At 34.7% G+C, this 20,863-nt stretch overlaps 2 protein-coding genes across 2 annotated transcripts; both read left to right on the top strand.

Annotated features, from left to right (window-relative positions):
• The first annotated feature begins 6,437 nt into the window (after nt 1–6,437).
• LOC127811630 (zinc finger protein ZAT12-like) lies at nt 6,438–7,628 on the top strand. Its single transcript, XM_052351657.1, has one exon. The coding sequence runs from the start codon at nt 6,791–6,793 to the stop codon at nt 7,325–7,327; it is 537 nt and encodes a 178-aa protein (XP_052207617.1). The 5' UTR covers nt 6,438–6,790; the 3' UTR covers nt 7,328–7,628.
• Nucleotides 7,629–17,367: 9,739 nt separating this feature from the next.
• On the top strand, nt 17,368–18,389 carry LOC127797382 (zinc finger protein ZAT8-like). The gene has a single exon (XM_052330239.1). It carries the CDS (start codon nt 17,603–17,605, stop codon nt 18,119–18,121), a length of 519 nt encoding a protein of 172 aa, XP_052186199.1. The 5' UTR covers nt 17,368–17,602; the 3' UTR covers nt 18,122–18,389.
• The last annotated feature ends 2,474 nt before the right edge of the window (nt 18,390–20,863 follow it).

Below are 20,863 nucleotides of genomic sequence, written 5' to 3'. Positions count from 1 at the left end.
ACAGCTCTGTGGCCAGCAGTCGCTATTGTGCAGGCTATCCAACGCCCTTGCCTCTCTCTCGTTCTCGCTCACTACCACTGTAAGTTCTCTCATTTACTGCTCTATTAGGTTCTGAGTGACTATTCTATGAGTTTGGTTGCTGGCATATTAGGGTTTCTTGTTTCTCAAATCACAAAAACAAACCGCTCGGTCTGTTAAGAGGTGCAAACCGCATTTGGTGCTTTTTTTGGCCAAACATCTGCCTTTGATCGATATTGCATCAGACCGTGAAACCGCACCAGACCTCACCACAATTTGCAGTGCGGTTTTGCGGACCAAACCAAACCGTTGGTTTGGTATAATGTCAAACCGCACCATAAACACCACTACATGAAATGCCATTATATATTCAGTCCTTGAATTTGCGTATACTGAGTTATAATACTTGGTTTGAGTGAGACCAATAGTATTACAGTCCCTACAAAAGATTTGCAAATAATTAGAGTAAAATATAATTAATTTTAGAGACAAAAATTACTAAATGCCTCTAAAATGTAAGTGTCTGTAAATCATTTAATGTGTCTCTAATTATAATAAATTATTCTTAAATATACAATTAGGGACACAAGCAAATAGAACAAATTATGTATACCCCTAGTCCTATATATATATATATGTTGACCAACTTTGAATTTACTATCATGATTTGCTCATATGAGTGTGCTGTTTAATATAAAATATTAAATTATTCACCTCCCACGTATCTATGTATTACAAGTGTGCAATTTAAGGCCACACAAGGTGATTAAGGATATGAAATTGTTTAAAGATTTATATATACTTCATCTATCATCTAAATATTTTTTATGATAGTGAAAGAAAATAGGGCGAACATAGCAAGCATGGGAAATGGAAGTAGTGGTAAAGGTGCTTCGATCGGGGGTACAATTTGGGTGCCGAGGTCCAAATTGATGATATCCTCGATCTTGGGTTGACCTTGGGGCCGCCGGGGCGGCTGCACAAGTAAGTAATTAGACGAAGCAACACCGATCGATGAGCATATCCATAGATTGCTTCGTCATTTCCTAATCAAGGTTTTGCCACTTGCACAGGACCACCTTAATTTATTATGACGTGTTCCGTGACAGTTAAATCTTTTCTTTTAATTAGAAGACGCCGCCGCAACCGCCTCTCTCGCAAGTCGCTTGCGGATCACGCTTCCCTTGGCGTCATCGCTTATGCCTTCCAATAGAGTAGATAACGCTGCCTCGTGCAGCACACACAGAGAAGCCTGGAAAAGTAGATGCTTTCTTTCTTTCTTTCTAAGCCAACAGCATCAGCGAAGAGTTGTTGAAGCCACTTTAATGAATGGGTACGTGGTTTTAAGTGTGGAAATACCCACGAAATAACATAATAATGCCTAGACGGCAATATATAATTGTATTATTATTACAAATCTTAGCCGTGTCTGTCTGTATCACTCACTTACGTACGTGACAATAACAGATGATTATCTCATCACTAGATTGGATATTCAAATTATGGTAGTTTCTAGGAATTTGATCATTATCACTATAGATTGGATTATCTTAATCTTAAGAGATAAAGTTTACTAATCAGAATATATATATCTTACCTAACTAGATAAGATCTTAATGTGGCCATATCAAGGAAAACTCTGAGTTTGATTGCACACTTTCCTTTACTTTTCATCTCCGACCATTAGACTTTTCCACTCTCTAACTTCAGTATTTAAAAACCCTTTCATGAACCATCTCGAAAAATCCTAACTAGTGTTTTAAAAGTCTACTTAATTCACTAGATTTAAACACAACCTTAAATCCTAATTAACCTTATGGATTAATGTCCTCTTAACCATTCAAAACTTAATTAGCTCTAATATTCTACCAACTAGCAACCAAGAAAATGCATTTTCTTTACTTTTCCATTACAGGTTCATGCAAGCAAATGAGTTGATATATAAAAGTAAGCAAGATTCAGTTTCCAAGTGACTGAAATGTTGACTTTGGGATGCACACATATAATTCTTGCTTGCTAGCTACGTCCAATTAACGCAGTCGAAATTTAAAAGCATAGCCTAGGGAAGCATATCCTAGCTAGCAATTCCAATTAGGCTCTTTGACTATGGGGCAGACTTGTCTAATGTCTAATTTCGCACACAATGACGGATATATAATAATATTTCATATGTCATAAATAGGCATTTTCTCCTCAATTGTCATTAATTCCATACATTCTCAATTTTCTTAATACCAGAGAAGAGTTATGAGGAGTTCTCTTTAATATATTCTCTCGTATTCTCTTTTTATTAATTTTATGGTTCTTATATATGAAATATAATTCCAATCTAATTTAGCCATCACTAAAAAGATAATTGCAACCTAAGGTCCTACGACAAAAACACGAGTTTCATGATCATGACTTAAAACACAAACACGATTTCAAATAATCCATAAGGTCCCCATGATTTTTTTTTTTTTTATATATAAAGTTTCTCTCTAGCAAGAAAAATGCAGCATAAACGTTGTCCGGACGCTACGAACATGATTTTAAAAATTCATCCTCTAGAATAAATTAAGGCAATAACTATTGGTTGCTGATCAATCATATCCCAAGTTTCCTAGAACCTACATTATTTTTATACACCAATATTTTTCAACATTCTCAAACTCTAATCTAATCCAACGCACGGCATCAGCAGCCGTGTATACAAAAATGCCAATCAAAAGGCGGCGGTCAAAATTGGTCAATTATTGTATTCTAAGGTTACTTTTCCATTATATTCACTAAATTTTAGGCTATTGGCTCAGGTACTCTCTTAATTTTATATTTTATCAAGTTGGTCTTTAATTTTTTTGAATTAACTATAACACCCTCTTTATTATTAAGAAAATATTAAATAAATTGATTATACACCCTTTGAACTCTCTCTATATATATTTATTCTCAACAATCCTTAATATTTATTTTTTGCCTAATTAGTTCATAAACTTTTCCAAAATGAACAAGATATATACCTCATATGTAAGAAACAATGTTAATTAAAGTCATTTAAGTTAAGATTATATATATCCTTTGCTATTTTCAAAAAGTTTAATGACTGATCCAGTAAGAAAATAAATTTAAGGGATGTTTGGCCTCCTAATTAAACACTCAAAGTTCAGTTAGTGTACAATTCATTTTCTTAACAGTTAGTAACAAAAAAGTATCATAGCTAATTTCAAAAATTCAAAAAAAAATTTGACAAAACATAAGGTCCAAAAATATTTAAATAAAAAATTCTAAAATTTAAAAAGTATACAATCAATATACCTACCTTGTGTTCAAAAGGCCCATGGGTGATGTTTAAGAAAATAAAAAATTCCCACACCAAAGTCACGATAAAAACACTTGGTCAATGCACGAGTTGACCAGAAATATTATTATTGCAACGAAAAAACAGAATCCCAAGCGAAACACGCTTTTGAATTGCCCAAAAAATTAAAAAAGCAAGTTGAACAAAAGTAATATTCCAAGTATAAGATGGGCACCAAAGTATGTTCTAGGCTAGGTTACATACAATCTTGACAAAGCAATATTCAAGTATAAAGAGGTGTTGAAACGCTTAACTAATAAGCTCTCATTGGCAAGTAATCACAATAAGATAAGCCCTAATTAACATGAGATCATTTCTATAATTTTAGAGACAAAATAAAATTTAAAGTCTAATATGAAGAAACATAAGGATAGACGTTCCAAGTGTCTTTTGTGGCACATGTTTTATAGCTATTTGATAATTCTAATTCAATTCACTTAGACGTATTTGTTAACCAATATAAGAAGGAGAAAATATCATATATGGGAAGTATTTTAGATGTTTAATTAGTATTTTCAACATGTTTGTTAAACTTATTTGATCATTTTCGAAAAAATCCTCCCTTGATCTCTTATCTCTTGTTTTAAGATAAATTTATCTGACCTCCCATTTTAAATAAATTTATTTGACATTTTGTAGATAAACCTCAATTACCTATATGCCCTCTATAGAATAGTTATTGTCATTTAATATATTTTAAAATCTTAAATTTATTAAGAGAACTTGTTCATTTAAGACTTATAATTAATATTATTTAATATATTTTTAAATTACTATATATTTTGATAATTTTTAAAATTTAAATAACATTATTTCTTTCACCAATTTTTAAAATTTAAATTTCTCTCTTTATATATATTTTATTAACTAATACAATTCCTTTCACCAATTTTTAAATTATTTTATTCAATTTTATATTTTATTATCTACTATGAAATATGTTTTAACCATTTTTAATTATCTAGGTGGAATTATTGTAATTCCAACAATAATTTTTTCTACTTTTCAACTCTTTTTAAATATATTTTCAAACATGGATTTAGAAAATAAAATATTATTTTTAATTTAATTTTTATATTTTTGACAATTCATATTAATCATAAAATATTATTTTAATTGTAAAATTGTTATTGATGTTAACAAATAATTTTGAATGAATTTGATAATAGAGATATTTTGATTAAAAAAACTCTAATTTTAGTGTTTATCATATGCATTAACAAATACATAGAAGAAAAAATACAATTATTAATGGATTTCAAAAAAATTAACAAACAGTTTGATAAAAATTTTAGAATATTTTCCAGCCTTATCTTGACCATTCCATATTTTGTTCTAGAAAACATTCAAACCTTATCTCGATACCTTTTATCTTACTCATTTTAACAAACACTCTCTTAAAAAATCAAGAAGAATCATCTAATTAATTTTCTGCAACATGGGCGAGATTGACTAATTCTCTTCGTGATCCCTATCACGAAACAAAAATCAAAAGTTTCAAAAAGATCTAAAAAGGTGAGGCAATTAAAGATATAACATTTACAATACCTTTACAAAGTCTATAAACCACTCCAAAATTATTGGGCGACTTAGATATCAAAGCAGGCGTAAATTTGAAAGGCAAATCAAATTAGGACCCAATTGACGGATTCTTAGTCACCTGTATTGACGAAAATGAATTGATCGTGGGAACAACCTGGGATGCTCCCTCCCTCGTGCAACCGTACGTAGTAATTAAAGGAAAGAGTGTGAAATTAATTCAATTTTAATATGAGTTTGCACACTAATTAAATCTGACTTGTACATATATTTAATATATAGAATGGATGGATAAATTCGACTGTAGCTGTTGCAGAAGAGCAAAAGAGATTTGAATAATAATCTCCACAAAATTTAATAGCCATTTAGGGGCTGAGGGCAAGTCTTTAAAATCTACAGCAATTTAATTTTTATTTTTCAGTTTGCATTGCAATTTTGCGATTACAATTAAGGTCACGCAGTCATGCACCTTTTATATTCAGATTTCTAATGTACAATTTTATCATCCCTTTGAATGGTTAAATATCATATATAGAAAACCATCTCCCTCCCTCCTTCCTTCCTTCATTCACCATTTCTTTTTTCATAAAATAAAGACTTACTTAATACATAAGATATATTTCTTTAACAATTAAAAAATATGACTTGTATTATTTAATGTACAAAAACTGTCAAGTATTTGGCAATGAGAGTGTAATTGCCTCGTAAAATTGGCATGGGCTTCGGAAGCTTCTTTGCAATTCCAATTTTAGTGTTTGAGTGGGTCTTGGTCAAAATCCCAAACTAAACTTTCGCCCCAAAAATGGAAAACTACGTTGCAGCAAGGAAAGGGGAAGGGGAATGGGCTGTCCATTAAGTCCTTCGTGTTGGAATTTGTGCTCAGTCATTAATTACTACATACCTTAAATATCCCAAGACCAAACGCTTTCTTTCACTTTGGGGGGTGGGTTACAACTTACAACCCAGTTTTTGACCAACAGTTAATAATTGATCTGTCTCACTCTCACGCGCATATCGCATCTAGCTACGAAAGTGCTCTTATTATGCGAATCATGTCACGTCTGAGTTTCGAAGAAACTACAACAATTGCATTCTTTCAAAAAATCAAATCAAAATGCCGCCACAGAGAGCATGCATATATAAGTATATGAACATGCACACGAACACGAGGGGGGGGGTCCCTCTCCCTGGTGGGTCTGGGTGTGTCCTGTCCAGTAATTAATTATTATTTAATTGCAACAGAACCAATCTCATTGATTATAATAACTTTTTTTTTTTATAATAATTAAAATAATAATATAATTTCTTTAAAAAATCCTCCTGCACGGCATGGCATGGGTATTGAATATTGATGATTGGTTGTGGTTCAGTTTTTTAATAGGTCAATTCGATAAATTTGAAAAATTAAACGCAACTCCATTCATATATATATATATAGCTAGCTAGGCACGAACAGAACTTTAGAATCCGAGAAACTTCAAGAGAGAGAGAGAGAGAGAGCAAAAGTTGTAAAAACTGTCAAACAAATGGACTTTCCTTCGCAGCAGCAGTCTTTGTCGTACGTATCTCAGGCGATTATTCCTGCTCCTCCTAGCTAAAGGAGTACTAGCTAGCTAGGGAATGCACCCACTATTCTCCACCAACCGACTCCAACTAATCACCTTGCTAGCTACCCGTTATTTTTCCACCAATATAATTAATTAATTAATTATTCCCTACTTCTCTTTATATATACACACACACACCAACACCATTTTCCTTCCCATCCCACCGCCATAACTCCACGCTTCATTTCTTGAACCCCAGGAAACAGATCAAGAAGCCAAATCTGCTTAATTTCTTCCACTGGAAGCAGTATATAACATATATATATATAATTTTCCCTTATTCAAAGCCATGACGGTGTTGATGATGAAGAGAAGCAGAGAAGATGGAGGTCATCAGGTGGAGACGCTGGCGATGGCCAACTCCCTCATGCTGCTGTCTCGTATCGGCAAAACTGCGCCGCCGGCCCGCCGGCTCTTCACCTGCAAGACTTGTAACCGGGAGTTTTCGTCGTTCCAAGCTCTGGGAGGCCACAGGGCCAGCCACAAGAAGCCCCGGCTCATGGCGGGCGCCGGAAACCACCTCCACGTCCAGAAGCCAAGCTCCCCGCCTAAGCCCAAGACCCACGAGTGCCCCCACTGCGGCCTCGAGTTCGGCATCGGCCAAGCCCTCGGCGGCCACATGAGGCGCCACCGCGCCTCCGCCGTCAGCGTCAGCAGTGCTACCACCAGCACCCAATCGGCGGAGATTGTACCGGCGACGGATAATACTATTAGCAGTAGCGGCAGCAAGAGAAGAGCTCTGTCTCTAGATCTGAACTTGACGCCCATCCAGAATCATCTCAAGTTGGCCGCCAAGATGTCCCCCACCTGGTTGCAGATTGCTTAATTAATTCATTCCCAGGTTTTGGGTTTAACGTCCAGATCAGTTTTGCATTCGGTGCCATTGGAGTTTACTTTTCTGAGAAGATTGGTTGGATGTGACGGCTCGACAACATTACATGTAGACTCTGGATGATTAATTCCAACAACCCGAATGGAGAAAGCAATAATATATTAATGCATCACATCAATTGGGGGATCCAGACCCAACAATTGAAGACTACCGATGCATGATAATAATTAATTCATTATATTTGTAAATATTCAAATATTTGTAGAAATACGTTATAAAAAGTGATTTTGTTACATGTTTGGTTCATTATTTGATGTGTTATTTGATCTTCTATTAATTTGTCGTATTTTAAAGTTAATATTCTTCGAATAAATTTTTGGTGATCGAGGATAACTTTGCACTGTTGACTGGCTGTTGACTTGTTCATTTAATAGTGGCCTTAATGAGTCTTCTTAGAACAAAATCTACCAATCTTTTAACTTTGAATATTGATATTTGTGCATCATTTATGTATATTTTAGATTATATAATGTCCATAAATAACATAAATACTCCTTGTCTCTAGGGGTGTCAATTCGTGTTAGCGGGTCATAATCGTGTCATGTTGAAACACACGTATAACACGTGTCAGGCTAACCTGAACACGACTCGTTTAATAATCGTGTCAAATTCCTTAAACCCGAACACAACACGTTTATTAAACGTGTAACATGACCCATTTAACCCGTTTAACTAAAAATGTCGTGTCGTGTCGTATCACCTGTTAACCTATTTAACCCGTTTAATTTAAACGAATCGTGCAATGTCACTTGTTAAACGTGTTATTTAGTTTTAAACGTGTATAATCGTGTTAAGGTGTTTAGATCAACCCACTAACCCTTTTAATTAAACGTGTCATTTCGTATATAATCGTGTTAACGTGTTCGGGTCAACCCGTTAACACGTTTAATTAAACGTGTCATTTCGTGTCTAAACGGGTTAGACGGATTGACCCGCCTAAAACACGAAAATAATCGTGTCATAAACGGGTTGACCCGTTTATGACCCGAACCTGATTAACCCCAACCCTAACTCACTTAACTCCGTGTCGTGTCGTGTCGTGTAACCAGGTCGTGTCCAAAATTGCCAGCCCTACTTATCTCACTGCGCCTCAGTACCTTGGGTGAAAATATTTTAGACATTGAAACATCATTATGTAACTTAAGATCTATATCATGATGTATCAATAATATTTTTCCTTTAATTTCAAGATGTTTCAGTGAGTTATAAATGCATGCTAATGTATTTTGTGCATATATTGATGTATGTATGTATTAATGGTTGGTGCGGAGGTGGTCAAAATTGGTGAGATCTTCAGTTGACCTCCAGGCGGCTTCAAACTTCAAAACTAATTAGACCAAAGAACGGTACCAACGAAACAACGAGCACATCGATCCACAGATTTTATTTTATTTTTAGCTAATCAAAGCAAAGTTGTGCCAGTTGCATCCATGCCCCCATCTTAATTACTTACATGATCCATTTGCAAATGAGGTGTCCATGAAACTTAATATTTTATTTTTTGAATTATTTAATTATATTATTAGATGCATGTAAATTACTAATCATGACGTAAGGCAAAACTAGCTAGAAGAAGGCCCATCTCTGGCACAAGTCCATGCGTCGCAGTGGCGGGCGTACGTCATCGCTTAGCTAGTTCTTGTTAACATGCATGCCTTACCCAATTCCAATTGATATTGTCGCCGTTGGCAAATGCACGCCGTCTCTTGTGGAACGAACTAACCAACCAACGTTAATGGAACAAACAACAAACCAAGAGGATCACGAGCAAACAAACGTTTGAACTTTGAAGATGCAGCTGCCGTACGGTACGATACAGTACGGTCTTATCCCAATTAATTGAGTAAATCATATCAAATATCACTAAATATATGTTTGATTGTATTATTTAGAATTTAAATCTAGGTAATATTATCTAGAAAATAAAAACCATCTCACCCCCTTAAAAAATGAATTCCATGGAAAGAAACTTTAAATGGTTGTACTATACATATTTTTTCATGAAAAAATTAAGAGTGTTTAATTGTTTTTCATAAAAAATGTGTAATAATTACATATTTTTCATGAAAAATGTGTGCAATCAAACACACTCTAAATTTTAATGTGTTTTTTATTTTGATCACTAAACTTTAATTATTTTTAATATGATCACATAAGTTTAAAAAGTTTTAAAATATAGTCATATATAAGATTTTTCAACCACTTTATAGTCGATGTGGGTGACGTGATGTTGATGTGACAAGCAATAAAAATATTATGCAATAATATTTTAATATAATATTATTATATATATTGACAAGTGGCACGTTCTGATTAGTTGTCATTGCATAATAATTTTTATTATTTGTCACATTAACCAGAAAATCATACATGTGACCACATTACAAAATTTTTTAAACTTCTGTGATCATATTAAAAAAAATTAAAATTTAGTAACTAAAAATGAAGAGTACACTAAAATTTAGTGATATTTAATGTGATTTACCCTTATTAACTAGTGGGGAAATTCTATCGTGAACCCGAAAAATTACTCTTCATAACCCACGTCCCATCAAAATTTCTAATAATTTTAAAATACCTATTTTATCCCCCCACAGCCACAGCCAACCCTCTTCTCCGATCACCTCTCATCGCCGACCATTATCTCGCATCTCTCTTTCCCTCCTACATCATATACACACAAACACATACATATATATATACAGAGCATGGCCGCGGCCATACAACTAGCAAGCTCACACACCCACCCATATATATATATATATATATACACACAGCAACCCAACACACACACATATATATATACACACATACTTATACACACCTATATATATATATATATATACACTCACACACACAAAAACATGGCTGCGGCCATGGTAGCCGTGGCCATGAAAACCTCCGCATCTCGCAGTGCGGAGGTTTTTAGCAACCCCCGCACCACGAGGTGCGGGGATTTCAGCAATTCCCGCACCTCGCGGTGCGGGAGTTTCAGCAACCCCCGCACCGCGAGGTGCGGGGATTGCTGAAATCCTCGACTGCCAGCAGTCGGGAAGACTTTTTATATTTTTATTTTAATTAAAATTTTTATTATAATAAAATAAAATTAAAAAATAATACAAATAAATAATTTTTAAATTTCTGCATTTTAAGTAATTATAATTTAACTAATTTTAAATTTTAAATCATGGTGTTGAATTTTTAATACTTAAAAGAATTTAAAATTAATTAATTTATCTTATTAAATTACTTGAAGATACACATATCTAAAAATTCTATCATCATTTAAAATATATTTTTTTTATATTTAAAAAGAATATATTTTAAATGATGATAGGATTTTTAAATTTATCTTATTAAATTAGGTAAAGATATATATATTTAAAAAAAATTATTTTAAATGATGATAGGATTTTTAGATATGCATATTTTTAAGTAATTCAATAAAATAAATTTTAAATTTTTTTAAGTATTAAAAATTCAACACTTAATTACAATGATTTAAAATTTAAAATTAGTTAATTTATAATTACTTAAAATACAGATATTTAGAATTTATTTATTTATATTATTTTTTATTTTATTTTATTATAATAAAACAAATTTAATTAAAATAAAATAAATAAAATAAAACAAATTCAATTAAAATAAAACAAATTTAATCAAGTCTTCCCAGTAGTCGGGGAAGGCTTGATTCCCCCCACCGCAAGGTGCGGAGATTTTAGAAATCCCCGCACCTCACGGTGCGGGGGTTGCTGAAACCCCCGCACCGCGAGGTGCGGGGATTTCAAAAACTCCCGCACCTCGCGGTGCGGGGATTGCAGAAACCCCCGCACCGCGAGGTGCGGGGGGTTTCCATGGCCGCGGCCATGGAACTTGTATATATATATATATATAAGTGTGTGTGAGTGTGTATATATTTATATAAGTGTGTGAGTGTATATGTGTGTGTGCACTGGGTTGCATGGTCGCGACTGCCATTGCCGTGGCCATGCTGTGTGTATATATATATGTATAAGTATATGTGAGTGCGTATTTATATATTTAGGTGATGGCTGGGGATGAGAGGTGATCGGAGAAGAGACTTTGCTGTGGGTTGTGGGGGTAAAAGAGGTATACTAAAATTATTGAAAATTTTGATGGGACGTGAGTTTTGAAGAGTAAATTTTCGGGTTCTAAATAGAATTTCCCTAACTAGTGCTACTCCATTTTGAATGACATATATATTCTTTATCGGAAGGAACGGCTCAAATGCTTTTTATCTGTACGAAAGAGTGGGACCCACACCCAATTTTAACTAAAATGCTATTTGAATGTTAATGTTTGAGGTTGACATTTATGATAAATATTTTTTTTTTAATAACAATATCAAATTGAAATGTATAAATGACATTTTTAAAATGGAAATGAGTTGGTGCATGATAAGAGCTTGGTTGACTTGGCTAGCACAGGGTGGTTCTTTGGGTTCATGGTTTGTTTGGGATTGTGGTGGTTGGGAATGAAATAACCCTTTGCTTAATTAACTTGTCATATAGCTGGACTGACTACTAATTACCCTTAAATTTTCATTGAAAGAGGTATATAAGACTAAGGATGTCTAGTATGTCTAATAACGTGCGTGAGCAGGCTCCTTGAATTTTCTCTAGTTTGTCTGTTAAGAGTTAAGACTAAGGATGAGGAAAAATGTTAGCTTCTATATATTCCGTTGCTTAAACTAATCTTGTTTGCGACGTGTAACTAAAGTCGTCTAAATTTAAGAGCATATCCTTCCGATACAATTCTAATCAGCGTTTGACTATGGGGCACACCAGTCTTTGTCAATCCCAATCTAATTTCCCCGTATTTCAACCGTAGAAGGGTAAAAGAGCATTTAATGAGATAGATATACATAACTTATGCTTCAACATATATAAGTATTGGATGTCGTTTTATTACGTAATTGCATAACATCACGGGCAAAGCCACTCTTGGCCCGCCATTAATTTTTGCCTACACTCGTGGCCATAATAAATTTAGAAAGCCTCCTCTCTCGCTCGAGCGCCCAGCCGCCCACCCCCTTACCCTTCTCCCTTTCGCTCAATGTCAATTGCTTGTCTCTCGCTCTCACTTGCTCCATGCCTTCGTCAGACCATCGCTGAAGTCGTTCACCCCTTTCACCCTTCTTGATCCCTCGCCACACTCAATCGCTCTTACTTGCTGCCTCTCTTTGAATCCATCACTCGTCGCCTTGCCCTTGCCACCCCCCTTGGCCCTCGCCCTCGATCATCGCTCATTACTCACCCTCGTTGACTCTCCCCTTGCTTACTCGCCTCGTCTTCATTGAAAAATTTTGTTGGCTCTGCCCCTGCGTAACATACTATTGTTATTTTTAAATATATCAAAAATATCATATAAATATAGGTAATGTTTGTTAATTAAGATATAAATCGAAAAAAATAAGATATAGAAAATATTTCAGACTGTTGTTCTTTTCAATGTGTTTGTTAAATTTATCTGATAATTCTTAGAAAATAAATCACTTGATTTCTTATTTGATATTTTTCAAATATATTTATCTCTCCCTCCTTAAGATAAGCATATTTTAGATCTTATAGATAAAAAAAAAATGATACTTATATTATTCATTCTATTTTAAGAAATTTAATAAATAATTTAATAAAAATTTTAAAATACTTTCTAATTTTATCTTAAATATTTTATATTTTAATTTAAAAAATACTCTAAACTTAACATAATAAAATTTTATATTAAAAGGTTGATATAGTGTACAAGCAGATGGGAACACCACCTTAAACTGTGGTATCATATGGCTGGGCCCCACCCAATTTCTTTGCTTTCATGTGCTGTTTGAGGACTCTAAAAATTCATGTTTTGAGAAGCTAGAGAAAAAAGCAGGAGAACTTCGGTTGTGTTTTCTTTATTTTTTATTTTTTATTTTTTTATTTTTAATTTTTTATTTTAATAATCTATTTTTAAAAAAATTAAAAAATACGTTCTCTTGATATTTTATTTAATAAATTTGATTATTCAGTAAATTATAAATATTTAATATTAATATATTATTATCAATATATATAAATTTTAAAGTTAATGAATTTTGTAATATTTTTTCTATTATAATAATAAAATATAAATAAATAAATATATTTTGAGTTTAGAGTTTTTTTTATAATTTTTTTTATTTTTAAAAACAGCAAATACAACGTATTTTCATTATTTTAAAAAATCAAAAATTAAAAATGATTTAAAAACAGTAAAGAGAACATAACATTCGCTTTTAATTCTTTTACGTTATAAACATAAATCCTCTCATTCCCGTACAAAGATGTATATTTGTTGCCTCCACAAATATAGTCCAGCGATTGAGAGCGAGCACAAATTAGAATTTAAGGAGCCCTTAAACTGTAGTCGCTATATAGTCGATTAGAGTCTCGTATTCGAATCTCAATACTGAATTCCATAATTAACCCTTCATACAAAAATTTTGAAGCTAAATTACAAATACCCTTAAATGAGAGATTTCACATTTTTGGAAATCGATGTATATTTGTTGAATGATTATGATAATACTACGAGGATTTTATGACTATAATAGATTTTTCCGTTTTAATGGCACGTGACTGACTATTTATAAATAATCAGTACATACCATATTTACTGGTATCCACTGGAAGGAGTTGGAAACGTTGATTAGGAATATTAATATAAATAAATAAAAGATTTACGATGTTCAACTAACATTTAATTATTTTTTATTAAACAAAAATGTACAATATTCCAATAAATTGTATTAAATATTTGTTGACGTTCGGAATTAATCGATCGAGATTCGTTGGCCTACACTAGTGTAATGAATCCGAAAGGGAGAAGAAAGAGGTTATCTGGTTTGGTCTGCTGATCCGTCGTTTGGTCCCTAAAATAATACTTCGACGCTCAAGTAACTAAGCGAGTAAGGAAATGCCGAGTATCGACAAGTTGGTGGAAAAAGCATATCATGACTCCAAGGAAAAGCTGGTTGATATATGGGAGGTGGAGAAATCTTCCTGTATTAGCTATACGTCTGCAGATGATGGGACAAAATTTTAAGCACCGACGAAAACATCCATGTAGCAGTAAGGTGTCGATGGGACTCTTATTAATGTGGATGGGATCCATCATTAATAATGATAGAATCTAAGATGAAAGCACGAAAATCCAGACACGACTGTAATGATATTGTTGCAAGGAGTCAGGATGGGACTGATATGGGCTGATCAAATTGGTCGAGAGGACAGGGCCAAACTGGGCTTGAATGGCCCAGCTGAGACGGCCCCTAGGCCGCTAATATTCTCATGCATATGACTTTCTCGTTATGCAAGCTGATTGGTAGGGCGACAAACTGTAAGAGTTATTGGGAGCTGGCTCGAAGCGTAGTTGGGAGCTCGCTCGGATAGTAGTTAGGAGCTTGCTCGAATAGTACGGCGAGCTAGAGGCATTGCTAGAAACTTGCTTGGCCCTGAAATTCGAGCTCGGGCTCCAGTGGTGCATGAGTTTACTTCAACGAATTCAACTCGAGATCTACTAGGCCGTATGCGATTAGGCTAGCCCGTTGAGTTGAGTTCAACCCATAAGGGGTAGAGCAAGAAACACCTACAATAATATTTAATTAAAAATTAAAATACAACATGAGAATTAATAAATTTATGAAGTTATCAAAACTGTCATGCTTTGGTATGTCAATTATTAAAAAGTATTAATTTAACTCTTTATCGTGATCGAATATTAGTGTGTGCATGAACGCTTCTATTTTCGCAAGTGAACGTAACGTTAACAAGATATATCAGATTAGATTTAATACGTAAATATAACGTTTGGTCCCTTAACAATTAAAAAAAAATGAGATTTGATTCCTGATATAAAAAAGATCAAATTTGATATTAAAAAAAGACTTAAATTTTATTTTAAAAAAAACTAAAAGTTTCATAAAAAAAGACCTAAAAATATTAAATTTAAGTCTTTTTATTAAATTTAAGTCTTTCTTTTATCAAATTTGATTTTTTTTTCATATTTGGAACCAAACCCCAAATTTTTTTAACTGTTCTAAGATTAAATGCCATATTTATGTATTAAATTTAATCTGATATATTTTCCTAACGTGACATCTTATGTGGCGTATATAACAATTTCTTTATTCTTGATCATAATAAAGATTTAAAACAATAATTTTTAATAATTAAGATATCAAATCTTAACATTTTATATATCAAAAAATTAAATATTATATTTTTTAATTATTAAATGAGAGGTGTTTGTATCAAGCCAACATTAATTTCCACGACTGTTACCAATCTATGACATTTGTACCACATTGTCACGACATTTCAAAACAGTTCTCTAGAAGACTCATACCCCCACTTCCTCGAAACTACATTTCTATAGAAAATCATCTTCAACCTCTCTTATAATGAATTCCTCAAAATGCTAAGTCAAAATTGGTCAACAACCGCATTCAAACCCAGGACGGACGCCCTTCCTAGTCGCTGGAACCGACTTAATTTTTGAAGAAATGGCGCGTGTGAAAACCGAAGCCAACACTGAGCTGCCTTTTTTTGTGCGAAGCCGCGTACAATGAACGACGAACATACCACACACTATTAAGTCTATAATAATAATAATAATAATATATTACTTACTGGGTACTCACCCCCCCCCCCCCCCTCCCCCACGGGCCAAGTGTGTCGTGGCCATTAACATATTCACTGTCTTACATATGTTCATGCCGTGCGTGCGGGTGCGGGTGCGGGTGTGGGTGTGCTTGCTTAATGCTTACTCAATATCTGCACGCGACAGACCGGCGGCCTTCGTCGTTTGAAAAGAATATATTTAAATGTATTTGGTGTGTGAGTACACTCCACCTCCTCAATACATATAGTCCATATATTTGATTTGATAACGTCATTTAATCTTTTCTAATTTAATTAAGTGTGTGTGTGTGTGTGTGTTTTACTTAACAACTTGCTTTATTAAATTTACAAGTATTTATTAGACAATGTATGTAGGCGTATCTTGGACATTAAATATAAACTCTCCTACTACATATGCACCCCGAATTAATGTAATTTTTTTAAGTATTTTTCAGTTTTCTCTTGGCGACTTGGCCCATGGAATTGCTTTCCTTTCTTGCTTTCATACTCCAACTGCATCATCTGGGCTTAGTTATACATAATTCTTCAACTACTAATACTACTCCTTGATGTGACCTTAGAGGCAACTGATGGTTGGTGAATTCAATTTTATATGGCCACCATTTTCGGTCAAAATCTGCCTCTTTATTAACTAACTAATTACAACAACAGCCCATCTCATTTACTGCAACAATTTTTGCATTATATAATATGTTCTGGTAAACCCAGCTTGATTGTCGACAGACAGCAATAGGAATAGAAGAAGAAGAAGAAGAAAACCCAATCTTATTATCACGGGTGATGTTTATTGACAGGTGTCTTTAATATAGCTATCGATTGCAAGGGTGGTTTTCACTCTTCACTTTAATTAATTAAAAATAGAGGATATTTAGTTCTAAGACTGTATACTTTGTTTACCGGCGGGGTGGGGTGGGGTGGGGTGGGGTGTGGTGTGGTGTGGTCAATTAGAGTTGTATTGACAGTTATCACCCGGCAAGAACTTTCCTTTTTTTTTCAAAAAGGAAAACAAAAGAATCCGATAAAATTTAGGAAGAGGAAAGATAAGAAAAGAAAAAGGGAAAAGTTCTGGAAGCGTCAAATTAAGAAACAAGTGGCAGTGGAGCTCCCTCTTTCGGACTCTTTCCCCCCGCGGTTGCTTTCGCCTCCCTTCATCAACGCGGTGACGCTATCACACATCTCATGCGTATCCTCTTCGCATCGAGTTTTTTTCTTCTTCTTTTTCCACCCACTCCCAACTATTCAAATCGCCAGCTGTTGTGCATATATATATATATATGTGCATCCATACATGTAGCCAATCCCACCGCCATAACTCAAAAATCTTCATTTCTTATTGCCCAAGACACAGATACAGCAAATCTGCTTTCTTTCACAGCAAACAACATATATATATATATATATATACACATCAGTTGTGAGTATATATATAGTAGAATATCTGAGATTGTGAGATTAGGTTTATTGGGGGTTTTCGTGTTGAGTACGAGAAAGGTTATCTCTTTTGTAATCCTATTAATTATCGGCTATGACGGTGTTGACGAAGAGAAGCAGAGATGAAGTAGAGGTGGAGGCCTTGGCGATGGCCAACTGCCTCATGCTGCTGTCCCGGGTCGGCAAGTCTGCGGCGTCGCCGGCCGGCCGGCTCTTCACCTGCAAGACTTGTAACCGGGAGTTTTCGTCGTTCCAAGCTCTGGGAGGCCACAGGGCCAGCCACAAGAAGCCCCGGCTCATGGCCGGCGCCGGAGACCACCTCCACGTCCAGAAGCCAAGCTTCCCGGCTAAGCCCAAGACCCACGAGTGCCCCATCTGCGGCCTGGAGTTCTCCATCGGCCAAGCCCTCGGCGGCCACATGAGGCGCCACCGCGCCTCCACCGTCAGCGATGGCAGCACTGGTACCAGCAGCCAATCGACGGAGATGGAGAAGACTACGATTATTAGCAGCAGCAACAAGAGAATAATTTTGTCTTTGGACTTGAACTTGACTCCTTACGAGAATAATCTCATGTTGGCCAAGATCCCCCCGTGGTTGCAAATTGCCCGATGATTGATTCTCAAGTTTTGGGTTACTTTGCAGAACAGTTTTGCATTCGAGGCCGGCTTGTGGTTTGGAATTTTGGTGCCTTGCAGATATCTTCATTTTTAAATAGTAGCCTTGTTTCTTCTTCTTTTACCTTTGTGATTTATATTTAGATTTAGATATAGATATAGATGTAAATCTGGCGCTTCATTCTTTCACCTTTCTTTCTTCGCTGTAAAATACAAATACACAGTTCTCTTCGTTATAAGCAAACCATCTTGGATTTTGAGGTTTACGAACTTTTGTTCATGAAATTGTCCGGATATAAACGGTTTAATTGATCAAAGACCTAGAAATATGTTGGTAACTCATGTTTTGTGATTTGATAGCCATCAAGGTTAAACTATATTAAGTTTTTGTGTCCGTTTTTTCTTAATTTTCACATTTTTTTTAATGATAAATCACCAAACAAGTCAACTTCTAAACTCTTTGTAAAAGCAGAGCTTCACCCCCTCTTGACATAGTTTCGACCAATCAAATTAGTACTTTAAAAAAAAAAAAAATGTAAGTAGATATTAGTGAGTTTGTAGAGTTTGATGTGTTTATTAATTTATTAAGACCTCACTCATCTATATAAGTCAACTCTAGTGCACAGTAGCTAAACATGATTTTTGGCCAAATCCTCCTCCTAACTAAAACTGTGGTGCCCAATCTCTCCGACAGGATTCTCTCGAAAAGGGTCTCTCAAGAAAAAGAACCTCGGAGAACGAAACTATCAATAGGCCTCTTGGAGAGATTCCTTCGAGAATACCTTCGAAAGGATTCTTTCTCTCTCGGAGACACATCTTTCCAAAAGGCCATGTGTCCCAAATCAATTATTGAGACTTGGATCACTATAAAAGGCAAGACACAACATAATTGGCAAAATAAACATCTAGTAACCTATCTCGATTCTCTCAAATTTTCCTTTCTGAAGTTCTTACGTTTCTTTCTGTGGCTTTTCCTTTCCTTGCATACTGACTTGACCGTTGAAGGATCTTCACAGAAGATCCTTCCTACAAGCCTTTTAATTTCTATCGTGTTTTGTAGTTCTTCTAGGAGCTAAGCCAAGGTTGTGTTTGTCCCTTCGAGAGAATATCAATTCTCTCCAAGGCCCTACGAAGCACATTCTCGAAAGATGAGGCATCTTTCCTTTTCGAAAGCCTACCCATTCCTCTCCAAGAGTACCAGCCCCTTTCCAAGAGTCATCAACAGAGCAGGGCACCAGGCTAGTCGAATTTGTCTGAGAAACCCAGCTCCCTTCGAGAGATCAGTTCTTCCAACAAGGCACCTGACAAAAGGAACCCTCCTGAGAGACCAACTCTATCTGAGAGCCCAGCTCCCTCTGAGAGTTAATTCTTTCCGCGAGGCACCCAACCAAAGGAACCTCTCCGAGAAACTGGCTCTCTCTTTGAGAGACGAACTCTTTCTTCGAAAAAGTTACTTTGGCAGCTATACTTTCGAACAACAATGTTTCACACGACTTCAGACGACAGTTTCCCTTACTTCAAACAAGTTTTTATTGTTGTATGTTTAACAACAAAAAAAATATATAGACTTTGGGTAAGATCTTCCACGTGTAAACCTTTTCATTAGATAACAAAAGAGTTTGTGGGTTACGTGTTATACCCTAACTAGCAAGACACGTATAATACTCTAACTAATAAGACACGTGACATATCATGATAAAAAAAAATTAAAATAATTTTTTTTCTTTTTATAAAGTGGGAAATTTGTGAGGTCCTCGATCACTGACAGCATTTGAGCGCTATTCCATCTTCTTTAAAACTCATGGTTCTCTTTAATTCTACCTAGGTGTATAAACAAATTTATTGCGAGCCAAATCTCGGGACCTAATCTTTATAATGGACACAGACGATTACATAGTTTCACACGGAAATAGAATCGAACTCACTACCCTATAATATCTCAAATTCCCAAACACATGAAATAGATCGTCTCTGATACCCCTAGGGTCATTAAAAGAAATTTTAGGAGTAAATTTATAAATAAACATAACTCAAAATTTTCTCCTTGTCTCGTAACAAATAGTTTGGAAAAGAATTACCAACAAATTATGTCAAAGTTAGGTACCGAGAGGATATGATTTTGTTTTTCCTTCAAGTATTAATTAGAGGGAAGACCGAAGAGTTGTGCCCTCTGTCTATCTTTTGAAGCACAAAATTCCGAAAAGCTAGGATTGTAGCATTTAATGACCCCTCAATTTTCAAAGGAGGTGAGCTACTAGATCCACAAAACGGTCCAATTTCGCTACAATGTAATTAAAGAAGCAATACCAAGATGTTAGAAATTAAAATAAAATCATCATGATGCATTATTTACTACTTTCATAAAATATGATGTTTCATGCACTTGTCACACAACAAACGTCACAACAACTACACCCAGCTTCAAATTAAATAATTTGGTGAGAGTTATAATTACTAAGAAGAAGAAAATTAATGTCAACTTCACTCCTTTTGTTTGTAAAGAATATATATATATATATATATTTGGGTAGATGAACTCTTAGCATACCACACTAATCTATCTAGAGTTGATCATGAAGAAAAGGCTTTCTGGTGGAATGGTTTCTTAGACAGTAATGAACCAATCTAGAGTTGATCATGAAGAAAAGGCTTTCTGGTGGAATGGTTTCTTAGACAGTAATGAACCAAAAAGCTATTACCTAACAAGAAGGCAAGAAGCAGAATGCTGTACAAATCCTCA

The sequence above is a fragment of the Diospyros lotus genome, chromosome 1 (assembly GCF_014633365.1).
Source record: "Diospyros lotus cultivar Yz01 chromosome 1, ASM1463336v1, whole genome shotgun sequence".
Taxonomy (NCBI): Eukaryota; Viridiplantae; Streptophyta; class Magnoliopsida; order Ericales; family Ebenaceae; genus Diospyros; species Diospyros lotus.
This window is presented reverse-complemented; position numbering and strand designations above follow the sequence as displayed.

What these genes read in the sequence shown, in the direction of transcription:
- LOC127811630 (XM_052351657.1), top strand. Translation starts at nt 6,791, where the DNA reads ATGACGGTGTTGATGATGAAGAGAAGCAGAGAAGATGGAGGTCATCAG.
- LOC127797382 (XM_052330239.1), top strand. Translation starts at nt 17,603, where the DNA reads ATGACGGTGTTGACGAAGAGAAGCAGAGATGAAGTAGAGGTGGAGGCC.